Source organism: Lampetra fluviatilis, unplaced genomic scaffold (genome assembly GCF_964198595.1).
Source record: "Lampetra fluviatilis unplaced genomic scaffold, kcLamFluv1.1 SCAFFOLD_628, whole genome shotgun sequence".
NCBI classification, from domain to species: domain Eukaryota; kingdom Metazoa; phylum Chordata; class Hyperoartia; order Petromyzontiformes; family Petromyzontidae; genus Lampetra; species Lampetra fluviatilis.
This window is the reverse complement of record NW_027620602.1, coordinates 37501-57067: the sequence shown is the minus strand read 5'-3', so window position 1 is coordinate 57067 and position 19567 is coordinate 37501. Positions and strand designations below refer to the sequence as shown.

The 19567-nt window shown below is 51.3% G+C and overlaps 1 protein-coding gene across 1 annotated transcript in view; it reads left to right on the top strand.

Moving 5' to 3' along the window:
- Nucleotides 1-2448: 2448 nt before the first annotated feature.
- Nucleotides 2449-19567, top strand: part of LOC144954128 (disks large homolog 5-like) — a gene marked incomplete at its 5' end in the record, with an annotated part of 20185 nt that continues 3066 nt past the window's right edge. The window contains 3 exons of the mRNA XM_078884692.1: nucleotides 2449-2576; nucleotides 4716-4825; nucleotides 15968-16146. Of these exons, the coding sequence (XP_078740818.1) occupies nucleotides 2449-2576; nucleotides 4716-4825; nucleotides 15968-16146 (417 nt within the window). The remainder of the gene's footprint in view (nucleotides 2577-4715; nucleotides 4826-15967; nucleotides 16147-19567) is intronic.

Here is a 19567-nt window from a genome sequence, read left to right as displayed (position 1 = left end):
CACGCTCACTGACCCACACACTCACCCAATCACACGCTCACCCACCCCCACGCTCACCCACCCTCACGCTCGCCCACTCACACACTCACCCACCCACACGCTCACCCACTCACACACTCACTGACCCACACACTCACCCACCCACACGCTCACCCACCCCCACGCTCGCCCACTCACACACTCACCCACCCACACACTCACCCACCCCCACGCTCACCCACCCTCACGCTCGCCCACTCACACACTCACCCACCCACACACTCACCCAATCACACGCTCACTGACCCACACACTCACCCACCCACACGCTCACCCACCCCCACGCTCGCCCACTCACACACTCACCCACCCACACACTCACCCAATCACACGCTCACTGACCCACACACTCACCCACCCTCACGCTCGCCCACTCACACGCTCACCCACCCACACACTCACCCAATCACACGCTCACCCAGAGGGACTGACTCACCGTCTCTCTCTCCCCGTGTCTCTCTCTCTCCCTGTCTCTCTCTCTGCCTGTGTCTCTCTCCAAGTGTCTCTCACCGTGTCTCTCTCACCGTGTCTCTCTCCCCGTGTCTCCCCGTGTCTCTCTCCACGTGTCTATCTCCGTGTCTCTCTCTCCCCGTGTCTCTCTCACCGTGTCTCTCTCCATGTGTCTCTCTCCGTGTGTCTCTCCCCGTGTCTCTCCCTGTGTCTCTCTCACCGTGTCTCTCTCCCCGTGTCTCTCTCCGTGTGTCTCTCCCCGTGTCTCTCTCCGTGTCTCTCTCTGTGTCTCTCTCCCCGTGTCTCTCTCTCTCACTCACCGTGTCTGTCTCCCCGTGTCTCTCTCCCCGTGTCTCTCTCTCTCCCCGAGTCTCTCTCCCCGTGTCTCTCTCTCTCCCCGAGTCTCTCTCCCCGTGTCTCTCCATGTCTCTCTCTCTCTCCCTGTGTGTCTCTCTCCCTGTGTCTCCGTGTCTCCCCGTGTCTCTCTCCCCGTGTCTCTCTCCCCGTGTCTCTCTCCCCGTGTCTCTCTCCCCGTGTCTCTCTCCCCGTGTCTCTCTCCCCGTGTGTCTCTCTCCGTGTGTCTCTCTCTCTCCGTGTCTCTCTCACTCACCGTGTCTCTCTCTCTCCCCGTGTCTCTCTCCCCGTGTCTCTCTCTCCGTGTCTCTCTCTCTCTCCGTGTCTCTCTCTCTCCCTGTGTCTCTCCGTGTCTCTCTCCCCGTGTCTCTCTCTCCCCGCGTGTCTCTTTCTCTCCCCGTGTCTCCCCGTGTCTCTCTCCGTGTCTCTCTCCCCATGTCTCTCTCTGTGTCTTTCTCCCCATGTCTCTCTCTGTGTCTCTCTCCCCGTGTCTCCGTGTCTCCCCGTGTCTCTCTCTCTCTCTCACTCCCCGTGTCTCCCCGTGTCTCTCTCTCCGTGTCTCTCTCTCTCACTCACCGTGTCTCTCTCCCCGTGTCTCTCTCTCTCTCTCTCCCCGTGTCTCTCTCTCTCTCACTCACCGTGTCTCTCTCCCCGTGTCTCTCTCTCTCTCTCTCCCCGTGTCTCTCTCTCACTCACCGTGTCTCCCCGTGTCTCTCTCTCCGTGTCTCTCTCTCTCACTCACCGTGTCTCTCTCCCCGTGTCTCTCTCTCTCTCTCTCCCCGTGTCTCTCTCTCTCTCACTCACCGTGTCTCTCTCCCCGTGTCTCTCTCTCACTCACCGTGTCTCCCCGTGTCTCTCTCCCCGTGTCTCTCTCTCTCACTCTCCGTGTGTCTCTCTCTCCCCGTGTCTCTCTCTCTCTGTGTCTCTCTCTCCCCGTGTCTCTCCCCGTGTTTCTCTCCCCGTGTCTCTCTCCCCGTGTCTCTCTCCCCGTGTCTCTCCCTGTGTCTCTCTCACCGTGTCTCTCTCTCCCCGTGTCTCACCGTGTCTCTCTCTCTCCCCGTGTCTCTCTCTCCCCATGTCTCACCGTGTCTCTCTCTCTCCCCGTGTCTCTCTCTCCCCGTGTCTCACCGTGTCTCTCTCTCTCCCCGTGTCTCTCTCTCCCCGTGTCTCACCGTGTCTCTCTCTCTCCCCGTGTCTCTCTCTCCCCGTGTCTCACCGTGTCTCTCTCTCTCCCCGTGTGTCTCTCTCCCCGTGTCTCACCGTGTCTCTCTCTCTCCCCGTGTGTCTCTCTCCCCGTGTCTCACCGTGTCTCTCTCTCTCCCCGTGTGTCTCTCTCCCCGTGTCTCACCGTGTCTCTCTCTCTCCCCGTGTCTCTCTCTCCCCGTGTCTCACCGTGTCTCTCTCTCTCCCCGTGTCTCTCTCTCCCCGTGTCTCACCGTGTCTCTCTCTCTCCCCGTGTGTCTCTCTCCCCGTGTCTCACCGTGTCTCTCTCTCTCCCCGTGTGTCTCTCTCCCCGTGTCTCACCGTGTCTCTCTCTCTCCCCGTGTGTCTCTCTCCCCGTGTCTCACCGTGTCTCTCTCTCTCGCCGTGTGTCTGCGTGCGCAGTGGTGATGCGTGCCTCTCTGCAGACGATGGAGCGGGGAGTCTCCCAGTGTCGCTTCATCGACTACCGACGTGGAACTCACGACTACGACGTCCTGGAGACGTCGGCTCTGACGGACACGGCACAGCGGGTCTCTTACTCACCCAGTCACTCAGTCACTCAGTCACTCAGTCACTCAGCCAGTCACTCACTCAGTCACTCACTCACCCAGTCACTCACCCAGTCGCTCGCTCGCTCACTCGCCCACTCACTCACCCAGTCACTCTGTCACTCTCTCACTCACTCAGTCACTCACCAACTCACTCACTCAGTCACTCACTCACCCAGTCACTCACCCAGTCGCTCACTCACTCACTTAGCCACTCACTCACTCAGTCACTCACTCAGTCACTCAGTCACTCACTCAGTCACTCACTCACTCAGTCACTCACTCAGTCACTCACTCACCCAGTCGCTCACCCAGTCGCTCACTCGCCCACTCACTCACCCAGTCACTCTGTCACTCTCTCACTCACTCAGTCACTCACCAACTCACTCACTCAGTCACTCACTCACCCAGTCACTCACCCAGTCGCTCACTCACTCACTTAGCCACTCACTCACTCAGTCACTCACTCAGTCACTCAGTCACTCACTCAGTCACTCAGTCACTCACTCACTCAGTCACTCACTCACTCAGTCACTCAGTCACTCACTCACTCACTCACCCACCCACCCACCCACTCACTCACACACACACACTCACACACACACTCACACCCACTCACCCACACTCACTCACTCACTCAGCCAGTCACTCACTCACCCAGTCACTCAGTCACTCACTCAGTCACTCACTCAGTCACTCACTCACTCACTCAGCCAGTCACTCAGTCACTCACTCAGTCACTCAGTCAGTCACTCAGTCAGTCACTCAGTCATTCACTCACCCAGTCACTCACTCACTCAGTCACTCACTCAGCCAATCACTCACTCACTCAGTCACTCACTCAGCCACTCACTCACTCAGTCACTCACCCAATCACTCACCTAGTCACTCACCAACTCACTCACTCACCCAGTCACTCACTCAGTCACTCACCCACTCACTCAACCACTCACTCACTCACCCACTCAGTCACTCACTCACTCACTCATCCACTCACTCACTCAGTCACTCAGTCACTCACTCAACCACTCACTCACTCACTCACCCACTCAGTCACTCACTCACTCACTCATCCACTCACTCACTCAGTCACTCACTCAACCACTCACTCACTCGCCCACTCAGTCACTCACTCACTCACTCATCCACTCACTCAATCGCCGACTCACTCACAAACGCACCTAGTAACTCCATGTCTCTCTCCCCGTGTCTCTCTCCCCGTGTGTCTCTCCCCGTGTGTCTCTCTCCCCGTGTCTCTCTCCCCGTGTCTCTCTCCCCGTGTGTCTCTCTTTCCCCATGTCTCTCTCCCCGTGTCTCTCTCCCCGTGTCTCTCTCCCCGTGTCTCTCTCCCCGTGTCTCTCTCCCCGTGTCTCTCTCCCCGTGTCTCTCTCTCCCCGTGTCTCTCTCTCCCCGTGTCTCTCTCTCCCCGTGTCTCTCTCCCCGTGTCTCTCTCCCCGTGTCTCTCTCCCCGTGTCTCTCTCTCCTCGTGTCTCTCTCTCCCCGTGTCTCTCTCTCCCCGTGTCTCTCTCCCCGTGTCTCTCTCTCCCCGTATCTCTCTCCCCGTGTCTCTCTCCCCGTGTCTCTCCCTCCCCGTATCTCTCTCCCCGTGTCTCTCTCCCCGTGTCTCTCTCCCCGTGTCTCTCTCCCCGTGTCTCTCTCTCCCCGTGTCTCTCTCTCCCCGTGTCTCTCTCCCCGTGTCTCTCTCCCCGTGTCTCTCTCCCCGTGTCTCTCTCCCCGTGTCTCTCTCCCCGTGTCTCTCTCCCCGTGTGTCTCTCCCCGTGTCTCTCTCTCCCCGTGTCTCTCTCCCCGTGTGTCTCTCCCCGTGTCTCTCTCCCCGTGTCTCTCTCCCCGTGTCTCTCTCTCTCCCCGTGTCTCTCTCCCCGTGTCTCTCTCTCCCCGTGTCTCTCTCTCCCCGTGTCTCTCTCCCCGTGTGTATCTCTCCTCGTGTCTCTCTCCCCGTGTCTCTCTCCCCGTGTCTCTCTCCCCGTGTCTCTCTCCCCGTGTCTCTCTCCCCCCGTGTCTCTCCCCCCGTGTCTCTCTCACCGTGTCTCTCTCCCCGTGTCTCTCTCCCCGTGTCTCTCTCCCCGTGTCTCTCTCCCCGTGTGTCTCTCTCTGTCCCAGGGGCTGCATTGTGTTCTGGACACGGCTCCATCTGTTGTTGAGCGACTTCACAGAGCTCACATTTATCCAATTGTCGTCTTCCTCCGCTACAAATCCCACAAACACATTCGGTGAGTACACACAGACTCAGCACTGCCCCATAGACTCAACACTGCCACCCATAGACTCAGCACTGCACCATAGACTCAGCACTGCACCATAGACTCAACACTGCACCATAGACTCAACACTGCACCATAGACTCAATAGACTCAGCACTGCACCATAGACTCAACACTGCCACCCATAGACTCAGCACTGCACCATAGACTCAATAGACTCAGCACTGCACCATAGACTCAGCACTGCACCATAGACTCAGCACTGCACCATAGACTCAACACTGCACCATAGACTCAACACTGCACCATAGACTCAGCACTGCACCATAGACTCAGCACTGCCACCCATAGACTCAACACTGCACCATAGACTCAACACTGCCACCCATAGACTCAACACTGCCCCATAGACTCAACACTGCACCATAGACTCAGCACTGCACCATAGACTCAACACTGCACCATAGACTCAGCACTGCACCATAGACTCAACACTGCCACCCATAGACTCAGCACTGCACCATAGACTCAACACTGCCCATAGACTCAACACTGCACCATAGACTCAGCACTGCACCATAGACTCAACACTGCACCATAGACTCAGCACTGCACCATAGACTCAACACTGCCACCCATAGACTCAACACTGCCCCATAGACTCAACACTGCACCATAGACTCAACACTGCACCATAGACTCAGCACTGCACCATAGACTCAACACTGCCACCCATAGACTCAGCACTGCACCATAGACTCAGCACTGCACCATAGACTCAACACTGCACCATAGACTCAACACTGCACCATAGACTCAATAGACTCAGCACTGCACCATAGACTCAACACTGCCACCCATAGACTCAGCACTGCACCATAGACTCAATAGACTCAGCACTGCACCATAGACTCAACACTGCCACCCATAGACTCAGCACTGCACCATAGACTCAGCACTGCACCATAGACTCAACACTGCACCATAGACTCAACACTGCACCATAGACTCAGCACTGCACCATAGACTCAGCACTGCCACCCATAGACTCAACACTGCACCATAGACTCAACACTGCCACCCATAGACTCAACACTGCCCCATAGACTCAACACTGCACCATAGACTCAGCACTGCACCATAGACTCAACACTGCACCATCGACTCAGCACTGCACCATAGACTCAACACTGCCACCCATAGACTCAGCACTGCACCATAGACTCAACACTGCACCATAGACTCAGCACTGCACCATAGACTCAACACTGCCACTCATAGACTCAACACTGCCCCATAGACTCAACACTGCACCATAGACTCAACACTGCACCATAGACTCAGCACTGCACCATAGACTCAACACTGCCACCCATAGACTCAGCACTGCACCATAGACTCAACACTGCACCATAGACTCAGCACTGCACCATAGACTCAACACTGCACCATAGACTCAGCACTGCACCATAGACTCAACACTGCCACCCATAGACTCAGCACTGCACCATAGACTCAGCACTGCACCATAGACTCAACACTGCCACCCATAGACTCAGCACTGCACCATAGACTCAACACTGCACCATAGACTCAACACTGCACCATAGACTCAGCACTGCCCCATAGACTCAGCACTGCACCATAGACTCAACACTGCCACCCATAGACTCAACACTGCACCATAGACTCAGCACTGCACCATAGACTCAGCACTGCACCATAGACTCAACACTGCACCATAGACTCAACACTGCACCATAGACTCAGCACTGCCCCATAGACTCAGCACTGCACCATAGACTCAGCACTGCACCATAGACTCAGCACTGCACCATAGACTCAGCACTGCACCATAGACTCAGCACTGCACCATAGACTCAGCACTGCCCCATAGACTCAGCACTGCACCATAGACTCAGCACTGCACCATAGACTCAGCACTGCCCCATAGACTCAGCACTGCACCATAGACTCAACACTGCACCATAGACTCAGCACTGCACCATAGACTCAACACTGCACCATAGACTCAGCACTGCACCATTGACTCAACACTGCACCATAGACTCAACACTGCACCATAGACTCAGCACTGCACCATAGACTCAACACTGCACCATAGACTCAGCACTGCACCATAGACTCAACACTGCACCATAGACTCAGCACTGCACCATTGACTCAACACTGCCCGATAGACTCAATAGACTCAACACTGCACCATAGACTCAGCACTGCACCATAGACTCAACACTGCACCATAGACTCAACACTGCACCATAGACTCAGCACTGCACCATAGACTCAGCACTGCACCATAGACTCAATAGACTCAGCACTGCACCATAGACTCAGCACTGCACCATAGACTCAATAGACTCAACACTGCACCATAGACTCAACACTGCACCATAGACTCAATAGACTCAACACTGCACCATAGACTCAACACTGCACCATAGACTCAACACTGCACCATAGACTCAATAGACTCAACACTGCACCATAGACTCAACACTGCACCATAGACTCAATAGACTCAACACTGCACCATAGACTCAATAGACTCAACACTGCACCATAGACTCAATAGACTCAACACTGCACTATAGACTCAATAGACTCAACACTGCACCATAGACTCAATAGACTCAACACTGCACCATAGACTCAATAGACTCAACACTGCACTATAGATTCAACACTGCACCATAGACTCAACACTGCACCATAGACTCAACACTGCACTATAGACTCAACACTGCACCATAGACTCAATAGACTCAACACTGCACCATAGACTCAACACTGCACCATAGACTCAATAGACTCAACACTGCACCATAGACTCAACACTGCACCATAGACTCAATAGACTCAACACTGCACCATAGACTCAACACTGCACCATAGACTCAACACTGCACCATAGACTCAATAGACTCAACACTGCACCATAGACTCAATAGACTCAACACTGCACCATAGACTCAACACTGCACCATAGACTCAATAGACTCAACACTGCACCATAGACTCAACACTGCACCATAGACTCAACACTGCACCATAGACTCAATAGACTCAACACTGCACCATAGACTCAGCACTGCACCATAGACTCAATAGACTCAACACTGCACCATAGACTCAGCACTGCACCATAGACTCAATAGACTCAACACTGCACCATAGACTCAATAGACTCAACACTGCACCATAGACTCAATAGACTCAACACTGCACCATAGACTCAGCACTGCACCATAGACTCAATAGACTCAACACTGCACTATAGACTCAATAGACTCAACACTGCACCATAGACTCAATAGACTCAACACTGCACTATAGACTCAACACTGCACCATAGACTCAACACTGCACCATAGACTCAACACTGCACTATAGACTCAACACTGCACCATAGACTCAGCACTGCACCATAGACTCAACACTGCACTATAGACTCAACACTGCACCATAGACTCAACACTGCACTATAGACTCAACACTGCACCATAGACTCAACACTGCACCATAGACTCAACACTGCACTATAGACTCAACACTGCACCATAGACTCAATAGACTCAACACTGCACCATAGACTCAACACTGCACCATAGACTCAACACTGCACCATAGACTCAACACTGCACCATAGACTCAGCACTGCACCATAGACTCAACACTGCACCATAGACTCAATAGACTCAACACTGCACCATAGACTCAACACTGCACCATAGACTCAATAGACTCAACACTGCACCATAGACTCAATAGACTCAACACTGCACCATAGACTCAGCACTGCACCATTGACTCAACACTGCACCATAGACTCAACACTGCACCATAGACTCAGCACTGCACCATAGACTCAACACTGCACCATAGACTCAGCACTGCACCATAGACTCAACACTGCACCATAGACTCAGCACTGCACCATTGACTCAACACTGCCCCATAGACTCAATAGACTCAACACTGCACCATAGACTCAGCACTGCACCATAGACTCAACACTGCACCATAGACTCAACACTGCACCATAGACTCAGCACTGCACCATAGACTCAGCACTGCACCATAGACTCAATAGACTCAGCACTGCACCATAGACTCAGCACTGCACCATAGACTCAATAGACTCAACACTGCACCATAGACTCAACACTGCACCATAGACTCAATAGACTCAACACTGCACCATAGACTCAACACTGCACCATAGACTCAACACTGCACCATAGACTCAATAGACTCAACACTGCACCATAGACTCAACACTGCACCATAGACTCAATAGACTCAACACTGCACCATAGACTCAATAGACTCAACACTGCACCATAGACTCAATAGACTCAACACTGCACTATAGACTCAATAGACTCAACACTGCACCATAGACTCAATAGACTCAACACTGCACCATAGACTCAATAGACTCAACACTGCACTATAGACTCAACACTGCACCATAGACTCAACACTGCACCATAGACTCAACACTGCACTATAGACTCAACACTGCACCATAGACTCAATAGACTCAACACTGCACCATAGACTCAACACTGCACCATAGACTCAATAGACTCAACACTGCACCATAGACTCAACACTGCACCATAGACTCAATAGACTCAACACTGCACCATAGACTCAACACTGCACCATAGACTCAACACTGCACCATAGACTCAATAGACTCAACACTGCACCATAGACTCAATAGACTCAACACTGCACCATAGACTCAACACTGCACCATAGACTCAATAGACTCAACACTGCACCATAGACTCAACACTGCACTATAGACTCAACACTGCACCATAGACTCAATAGACTCAACACTGCACCATAGACTCAACACTGCACCATAGACTCAACACTGCACCATAGACTCAACACTGCACCATAGACTCAGCACTGCACCATAGACTCAACACTGCACCATAGACTCAATAGACTCAACACTGCACCATAGACTCAACACTGCACCATAGACACCATAGACTCAACACTGCACCATAGACTCAATAGACTCAACACTGCACCATAGACTCAATAGACTCAACACTGCACCATAGACTCAGCACTGCACCATTGACTCAACACTGCACCATAGACTCAACACTGCACCATAGACTCAGCACTGCACCATAGACTCAACACTGCACCATAGACTCAGCACTGCACCATAGACTCAACACTGCACCATAGACTCAGCACTGCACCATTGACTCAACACTGCCCCATAGACTCAATAGACTCAACACTGCACCATAGACTCAGCACTGCACCATAGACTCAACACTGCACCATAGACTCAACACTGCACCATAGACTCAGCACTGCACCATAGACTCAGCACTGCACCATAGACTCAATAGACTCAGCACTGCACCATAGACTCAGCACTGCACCATAGACTCAATAGACTCAACACTGCACCATAGACTCAACACTGCACCATAGACTCAATAGACTCAACACTGCACCATAGACTCAACACTGCACCATAGACTCAACACTGCACCATAGACTCAATAGACTCAACACTGCACCATAGACTCAACACTGCACCATAGACTCAATAGACTCAACACTGCACCATAGACTCAATAGACTCAACACTGCACTATAGACTCAATAGACTCAACACTGCACCATAGACTCAATAGACTCAACACTGCACCATAGACTCAATAGACTCAACACTGCACTATAGACTCAACACTGCACCATAGACTCAACACTGCACCATAGACTCAACACTGCACTATAGACTCAACACTGCACCATAGACTCAATAGACTCAACACTGCACCATAGACTCAACACTGCACCATAGACTCAATAGACTCAACACTGCACCATAGACTCAACACTGCACCATAGACTCAATAGACTCAACACTGCACCATAGACTCAACACTGCACCATAGACTCAACACTGCACCATAGACTCAATAGACTCAACACTGCACCATAGACTCAATAGACTCAACACTGCACCATAGACTCAACACTGCACCATAGACTCAATAGACTCAACACTGCACCATAGACTCAACACTGCACCATAGACTCAACACTGCACCATAGACTCAATAGACTCAACACTGCACCATAGACTCAGCACTGCACCATAGACTCAATAGACTCAACACTGCACCATAGACTCAGCACTGCACCATAGACTCAATAGACTCAACACTGCACCATAGACTCAATAGACTCAACACTGCACCATAGACTCAATAGACTCAACACTGCACCATAGACTCAGCACTGCACCATAGACTCAATAGACTCAACACTGCACTATAGACTCAATAGACTCAACACTGCACCATAGACTCAATAGACTCAACACTGCACTATAGACTCAGCACTGCACCATAGACTCAACACTGCACCATAGACTCAGCACTGCACCATTGACTCAACACTGCCCCATAGACTCAATAGACTCAACACTGCACCATAGACTCAGCACTGCACCATAGACTCAACACTGCACCATAGACTCAACACTGCACCATAGACTCAGCACTGCACCATAGACTCAGCACTGCACCATAGACTCAATAGACTCAGCACTGCACCATAGACTCAGCACTGCACCATAGACTCAATAGACTCAACACTGCACCATAGACTCAACACTGCACCATAGACTCAATAGACTCAACACTGCACCATAGACTCAACACTGCACCATAGACTCAACACTGCACCATAGACTCAATAGACTCAACACTGCACCATAGACTCAACACTGCACCATAGACTCAATAGACTCAACACTGCACCATAGACTCAATAGACTCAACACTGCACCATAGACTCAATAGACTCAACACTGCACTATAGACTCAATAGACTCAACACTGCACCATAGACTCAATAGACTCAACACTGCACCATAGACTCAATAGACTCAACACTGCACTATAGACTCAACACTGCACCATAGACTCAACACTGCACCATAGACTCAACACTGCACTATAGACTCAACACTGCACCATAGACTCAATAGACTCAACACTGCACCATAGACTCAACACTGCACCATAGACTCAATAGACTCAACACTGCACCATAGACTCAACACTGCACCATAGACTCAATAGACTCAACACTGCACCATAGACTCAACACTGCACCATAGACTCAACACTGCACCATAGACTCAATAGACTCAACACTGCACCATAGACTCAATAGACTCAACACTGCACCATAGACTCAACACTGCACCATAGACTCAATAGACTCAACACTGCACCATAGACTCAACACTGCACCATAGACTCAACACTGCACCATAGACTCAATAGACTCAACACTGCACCATAGACTCAGCACTGCACCATAGACTCAATAGACTCAACACTGCACCATAGACTCAGCACTGCACCATAGACTCAATAGACTCAACACTGCACCATAGACTCAATAGACTCAACACTGCACCATAGACTCAATAGACTCAACACTGCACCATAGACTCAGCACTGCACCATAGACTCAATAGACTCAACACTGCACTATAGACTCAATAGACTCAACACTGCACCATAGACTCAATAGACTCAACACTGCACTATAGACTCAACACTGCACCATAGACTCAACACTGCACCATAGACTCAACACTGCACTATAGACTCAACACTGCACCATAGACTCAGCACTGCACCATAGACTCAACACTGCACTATAGACTCAACACTGCACCATAGACTCAACACTGCACTATAGACTCAACACTGCACCATAGACTCAACACTGCACCATAGACTCAACACTGCACTATAGACTCAACACTGCACCATAGACTCAATAGACTCAACACTGCACCATAGACTCAACACTGCACCATAGACTCAACACTGCACCATAGACTCAACACTGCACCATAGACTCAGCACTGCACCATAGACTCAACACTGCACCATAGACTCAATAGACTCAACACTGCACCATAGACTCAACACTGCACCATAGACTCAATAGACTCAACACTGCACCATAGACTCAATAGACTCAACACTGCACCATAGACTCAACACTGCACCATAGACTCAATAGACTCAACACTGCACCATAGACTCAACACTGCACCATAGACTCAATAGACTCAACACTGCACCATAGACTCAACACTGCACCATAGACTCAACACTGCACCATAGACTCAATAGACTCAACACTGCACCATAGACTCAACACTGCACCATAGACTCAGCACTGCACCATAGACTCAATAGACTCAACACTGCACCATAGACTCAATAGACTAAACACTGCACCATAGACTCAACACTGCACCATAGACTCAACACTGCACCATAGACTCAATAGACTCAACACTGCACCATAGACTCAACACTGCACCATAGACTCAACACTGCACCATAGACTCAACACTGCACCGTAGACTCAATAGACTCAACACTGCACCATAGACTCAACACTGCACCATAGACTCAGCACTGCACCATAGACTCAATAGACTCAACACTGCACCATAGACTCAACACTGCACCATAGACTCAACACTGCACCATAGACTCAATAGACTCAACACTGCACCATAGACTCAACACTGCACCATAGACTCAGCACTGCACCATAGACTCAATAGACTCAACACTGCACCATAGACTCAATAGACTAAACACTGCACCATAGACTCAACACTGCACCATAGACTCAACACTGCACCATAGACTCAATAGACTCAACACTGCACCATAGACTCAACACTGCACCATAGACTCAACACTGCACCATAGACTCAACACTGCACCGTAGACTCAATAGACTCAACACTGCACCATAGACTCAACACTGCACCATAGACTCAACACTGCACCATAGACTCAATAGACTCAACACTGCACCATAGACTCAACACTGCACCATAGACTCAGCACTGCACCATAGACTCAATAGACTAAACACTGCACCATAGACTCAACACTGCACCATAGACTCAACACTGCACCATAGACTCAATAGACTCAACACTGCACCATAGACTCAACACTGCACCATAGACTCAACACTGCACCATAGACTCAATAGACTCAACACTGCACCATAGACTCAACACTGCACCATAGACTCAATAGACTCAACACTGCACCATAGACTCAGCACTGCACCATAGACTCAATAGACTCAACACTGCACCATAGACTCAACACTGCACCATAGACTGCACCATAGACTCAACACTGCACCATAGACTCAACACTGCACCATAGACTCAATAGACTCAACACTGCACCATAGACTCAACACTGCACCATAGACTCAATAGACTCAACACTGCACCATAGACTCAACACTGCACCATAGACTGCACCATAGACTCAACACTGCACCATAGACTCAACACTGCACCATAGACTCAATAGACTCAACACTGCACCATAGACTCAACACTGCACCATAGACTCAACACTGCACCATAGACTCAATAGACTCAACACTGCACCATAGACTCAACACTGCACCATAGACTCAGCACTGCACCATAGACTCAATAGACTCAACACTGCACCATAGACTCAATAGACTAAACACTGCACCATAGACTCAACACTGCACCATAGACTCAACACTGCACCATAGACTCAATAGACTCAACACTGCACCATAGACTCAACACTGCACCATAGACTCAACACTGCACCATAGACTCAATAGACTCAACACTGCACCATAGACTCAACACTGCACCATAGACTCAATAGACTCAACACTGCACCATAGACTCAACACTGCACCATAGACTCAATAGACTCAACACTGCACCATAGACTCAACACTGCACCATAGACTGCACCATAGACTCAACACTGCACCATAGACTCAACACTGCACCATAGACTCAATAGACTCAACACTGCACCATAGACTCAACACTGCACCATAGACTCAACACTGCACCATAGACTCAATAGACTCAACACTGCACCATAGACTCAACACTGCACCATAGACTCAACACCGCACCATATACTCAATAGACTCAACACTGCACCATAGACTCAACACTGCACCATAGACTCAATAGACTCAACACTGCACCATAGACTCAACACTGCACCATAGACTCAATAGACTCAACACTGCACCATAGACTCAACACTGCACCATAGACTCAATAGACTCAACACTGCACCATAGACTCAACACTGCACCATAGACTGCACCATAGACTCAACACTGCACCATAGACTCAACACTGCACCATAGACTCAATAGACTCAACACTGCACCATAGACTCAACACTGCACCATAGACTCAACACTGCACCATAGACTCAATAGACTCAACACTGCACCATAGACTCAACACTGCACCATAGACTCAGCACTGCACCATAGACTCAATAGACTCAACACTGCACCATAGACTCAATAGACTAAACACTGCACCATAGACTCAACACTGCACCATAGACTCAACACTGCACCATAGACTCAATAGACTCAACACTGCACCATAGACTCAACACTGCACCATAGACTCAACACTGCACCATAGACTCAATAGACTCAACACTGCACCATAGACTCAACACTGCACCATAGACTCAATAGACTCAACACTGCACCATAGACTCAGCACTGCACCATAGACTCAATAGACTCAACACTGCACCATAGACTCAACACTGCACCATAGACTGCACCATAGACTCAACACTGCACCATAGACTCAACACTGCACCATAGACTCAATAGACTCAACACTGCACCATAGACTCAACACTGCACCATAGACTCAACACTGCACCATAAACTCAACACCGCACCATATACTCAATAGACTCAACACTGCACCATAGACTCAACACTGCACCATAGACTCAATAGACTCAACACTGCACCATAGACTCAATAGACTCAACACTGCACCATAGACTCAACACTGCACCATAGACTCAATAGACTCAACACTGCACCATAGACTCAACACTGCACCATAGACTCAATAGACTCAACACTGCACCATAGACTCAACACTGCACCATAGACTCAATAGACTCAACACTGCACCATAGACTCAGCACCCATCACGTTGCGTCTCTCTCCCTCTAGTGAAGTGAGGGAGGCATCTGCTCCTCACCCCACGCGTGGCGGTGAGCGTGGTGAGCGTGGCGGTGAGCGTGGCGGTGAGCGTGGCGGTGAGCGTGGTGAGCGAGTCAGCCTCAAGCTCTGCAAGGAGCAGTTCGAGTGTGGCACCCGCACGGAGAACGAGTTCTCTCGCTTCTTCACAGGTGCGCTACTCACCACTCACCATCAACGCTCACCAACAACGCTCACCACTCAACACTCAACGCTCACCATCAACGCTCACCACTCAACACTCACCACTCACCATCAACGCTCACCATCAACGCTCACCACTCAACACTCACCACTCACCATCAACGCTCACCATCAACGCTCACCACTCACCACCAACACTCACCATCAACGCTCACCACTCACCACCAACGCTCACCATCAACGCTCACCACTCACCACCAACGCTCACCACTCACCACCAACGCTCACCAACAACGCTCACCACTCACCACCAACGCTCACCATCAACGCTCACCACTCACCACCAACACTCACCATCAACGCTCACCACTCACCACCAACGCTCACCATCAACGCTCACCACTCACCACCAACGCTCACCACTCACCACTCACCACTCACCATCAACGCTCACCACTCACCACCAACGCTCACCACTCACCACCAACGCTCACCATCAACGCTCACCACTCACCACTCACCACTCACCATCAACACTCACCACTCACCATCAACGCTCACCACTCACCATCAACGCTCACCACTCACCATCAACGCTCACCACTCACCATCAACGCTCACCACTCACCACCAACGCTCACCACTCACCACCAACGCTCACCATCAACGCTCACCACTCACCACTCACCACTCACCATCAACACTCACCACTCACCATCAACACTCACCACTCACCACCAACGCTCACCACTCACCATCAACGCTCACCACTCACCATCAACGCTCACCACTCACCACCAACGCTCACCACTCACCACCAACGCTCACCACTCACCACTCACCACTCACCACTCACCATCAACACTCACCACTCACCATCAACGCTCACCACTCACCAACAACGCTCACCATCAACACTCACCACTCACCATCAACGCTCACCACTCAACACTCAACACTCACCACTCACCAACAACGCTCACCACTCACCATCAACGCTCACCACTCACCATCAACGCTCACCAACAACGCTCACCACTCACCATCAACGCTCACCACTCACCATCAACGCTCACCACTCACCATCAACGCTCACCACTCACCATCAACGCTCACCACTCACCAACAACGCTCACCACTCACCATCAACGCTCACCACTCACCATCAACGCTCACCACTCACCATCAACGCTCACCACTCACCATCAACGCTCACCACTCACCATCAACGCTCACCACTCACCAACAACGCTCACCACTCACCAACAACGCTCACCACCAACACTCACCACTCACCACTCACCATCAACGCTCACCATCAACGCTCACCAACAACGCTCACCACTCACCATCAACGCTCACCACTCACCATCAACGCTCACCACTCACCATCAACGCTCACCACTCACCAACAACGCTCACCACTCACCAACAACGCTCACCACCAACACTCACCACTCACCATCAACACTCACCACTCACCAACAACGCTCACCACTCACCATCAACGCTCACCAACAACGCTCACCACTCACCATCAACGCTCACCACTCACCATCAACGCTCACCACTCACCAACAACGCTCACCACTCACCATCAACGCTCACCACTCAACATCAACACTCACCACCAACGCTCACCACTCACCACTCACCACTCACCACCAACGCTCACCACTCACCACTCACCATCAACGCTCACCAACAACGCTCACCACTCACCACCAACGCTCACCACTCACCACTCACCATCAACGCTCACCAACAACGCTCACCACTCACCATCAACGCTCACCACTCACCATCAACGCTCACCACTCACCATCAACGCTCACCACTCACCATCAACGCTCACCACTCACCACCAACGCTCACCACTCACCATCAACACTCACCACTCACCAACAACGCTCACCACTCACCATCAACGCTCACCAACAACGCTCACCACTCACCATCAACGCTCACCACTCACCATCAACGCTCACCACTCACCAACAACGCTCACCACTCACCATCAACGCTCACCAACAACGCTCACCACTCACCATCAACGCTCACCACTCACCATCAACACTCACCATCAACGCTCACCACTCACCATCAACGCTCACCACTCACCACCAACACTCACCACTCACCAACAACGCTCACCACTCACCAACAACGCTCACCATCAACGCTCACCACTCACCAACAACGCTCACCACTCACCATCAACGCTCACCATCAACGCTCACCACTCACCATCAACACTCACCACTCACCACCAACGCTCACCATCAACGCTCACCACTCACCAACAACGCTCACCACTCAACGCTCACCACTCACCACCAACGCTCACCACTCACCACCAACGCTCACCATCAACGCTCACCACTCACCATCAACACTCACCACTCACCACCAACGCTCACCATCAACGCTCACCACTCACCAACAACGCTCACCACTCACCACCAACGCTCACCATCAACGCTCACCACTCACCATCAACACTCACCACTCACCACCAACGCTCACCACTCAACGCTCACCACTCACCACCAACGCTCACCACTCACCACCAACGCTCACCATCAACGCTCACCACTCACCACTCACCACTCACCATCAACACTCACCACTCACCACCAACGCTCACCACTCACCATCAACGCTCACCATCAACGCTCACCACTCACCACCAACGCTCACCACTCACCATCAACGCTCACCATCAACGCTCACCACTCACCATCAACGCTCACCACTCACCATCAACGCTCACCACTCAACGCTCACCACTCACCATCAACGCTCACCACTCACCATCAACGCTCACCACTCACCATCAACGCTCACCACTCACCATCAACGCTCACCACTCACCATCAACGCTCACTCACCATCAACGCTCACCACTCACCATCAACGCTCACCATCAACGCTCACCACTCACCATCAACGCTCACCACTCACCATCAACGCTCACCATCAACGCTCACCACTCAACATCACCACTCACCAACAACGCTCACCACTCACCATCAACGCTCACCACTCACCAACAACGCTCACCATCAACGCTCACCACTCACCATCAACGCTCACCACTCAACACTCACCACTCACCACCAACGCTCACCACTCACCATCAACGCTCACCATCAACGCTCACCACTCACCAACAACGCTCACCACTCACCATCAACGCTCACCACTCACCAACAACGCTCACCATCAACGCTCACCACTCACCATCAACGCTCACCATCAACGCTCACCACTCAACATCACCACTCACCAACAACGCTCACCACTCACCATCAACGCTCACCACTCACCATCAACGCTCACCACTCAACACTCACCATCAACGCTCACCATCAACGCTCACCACTCACCATCAACGCTCACCACTCACCATCAACGCTCACCATCAAC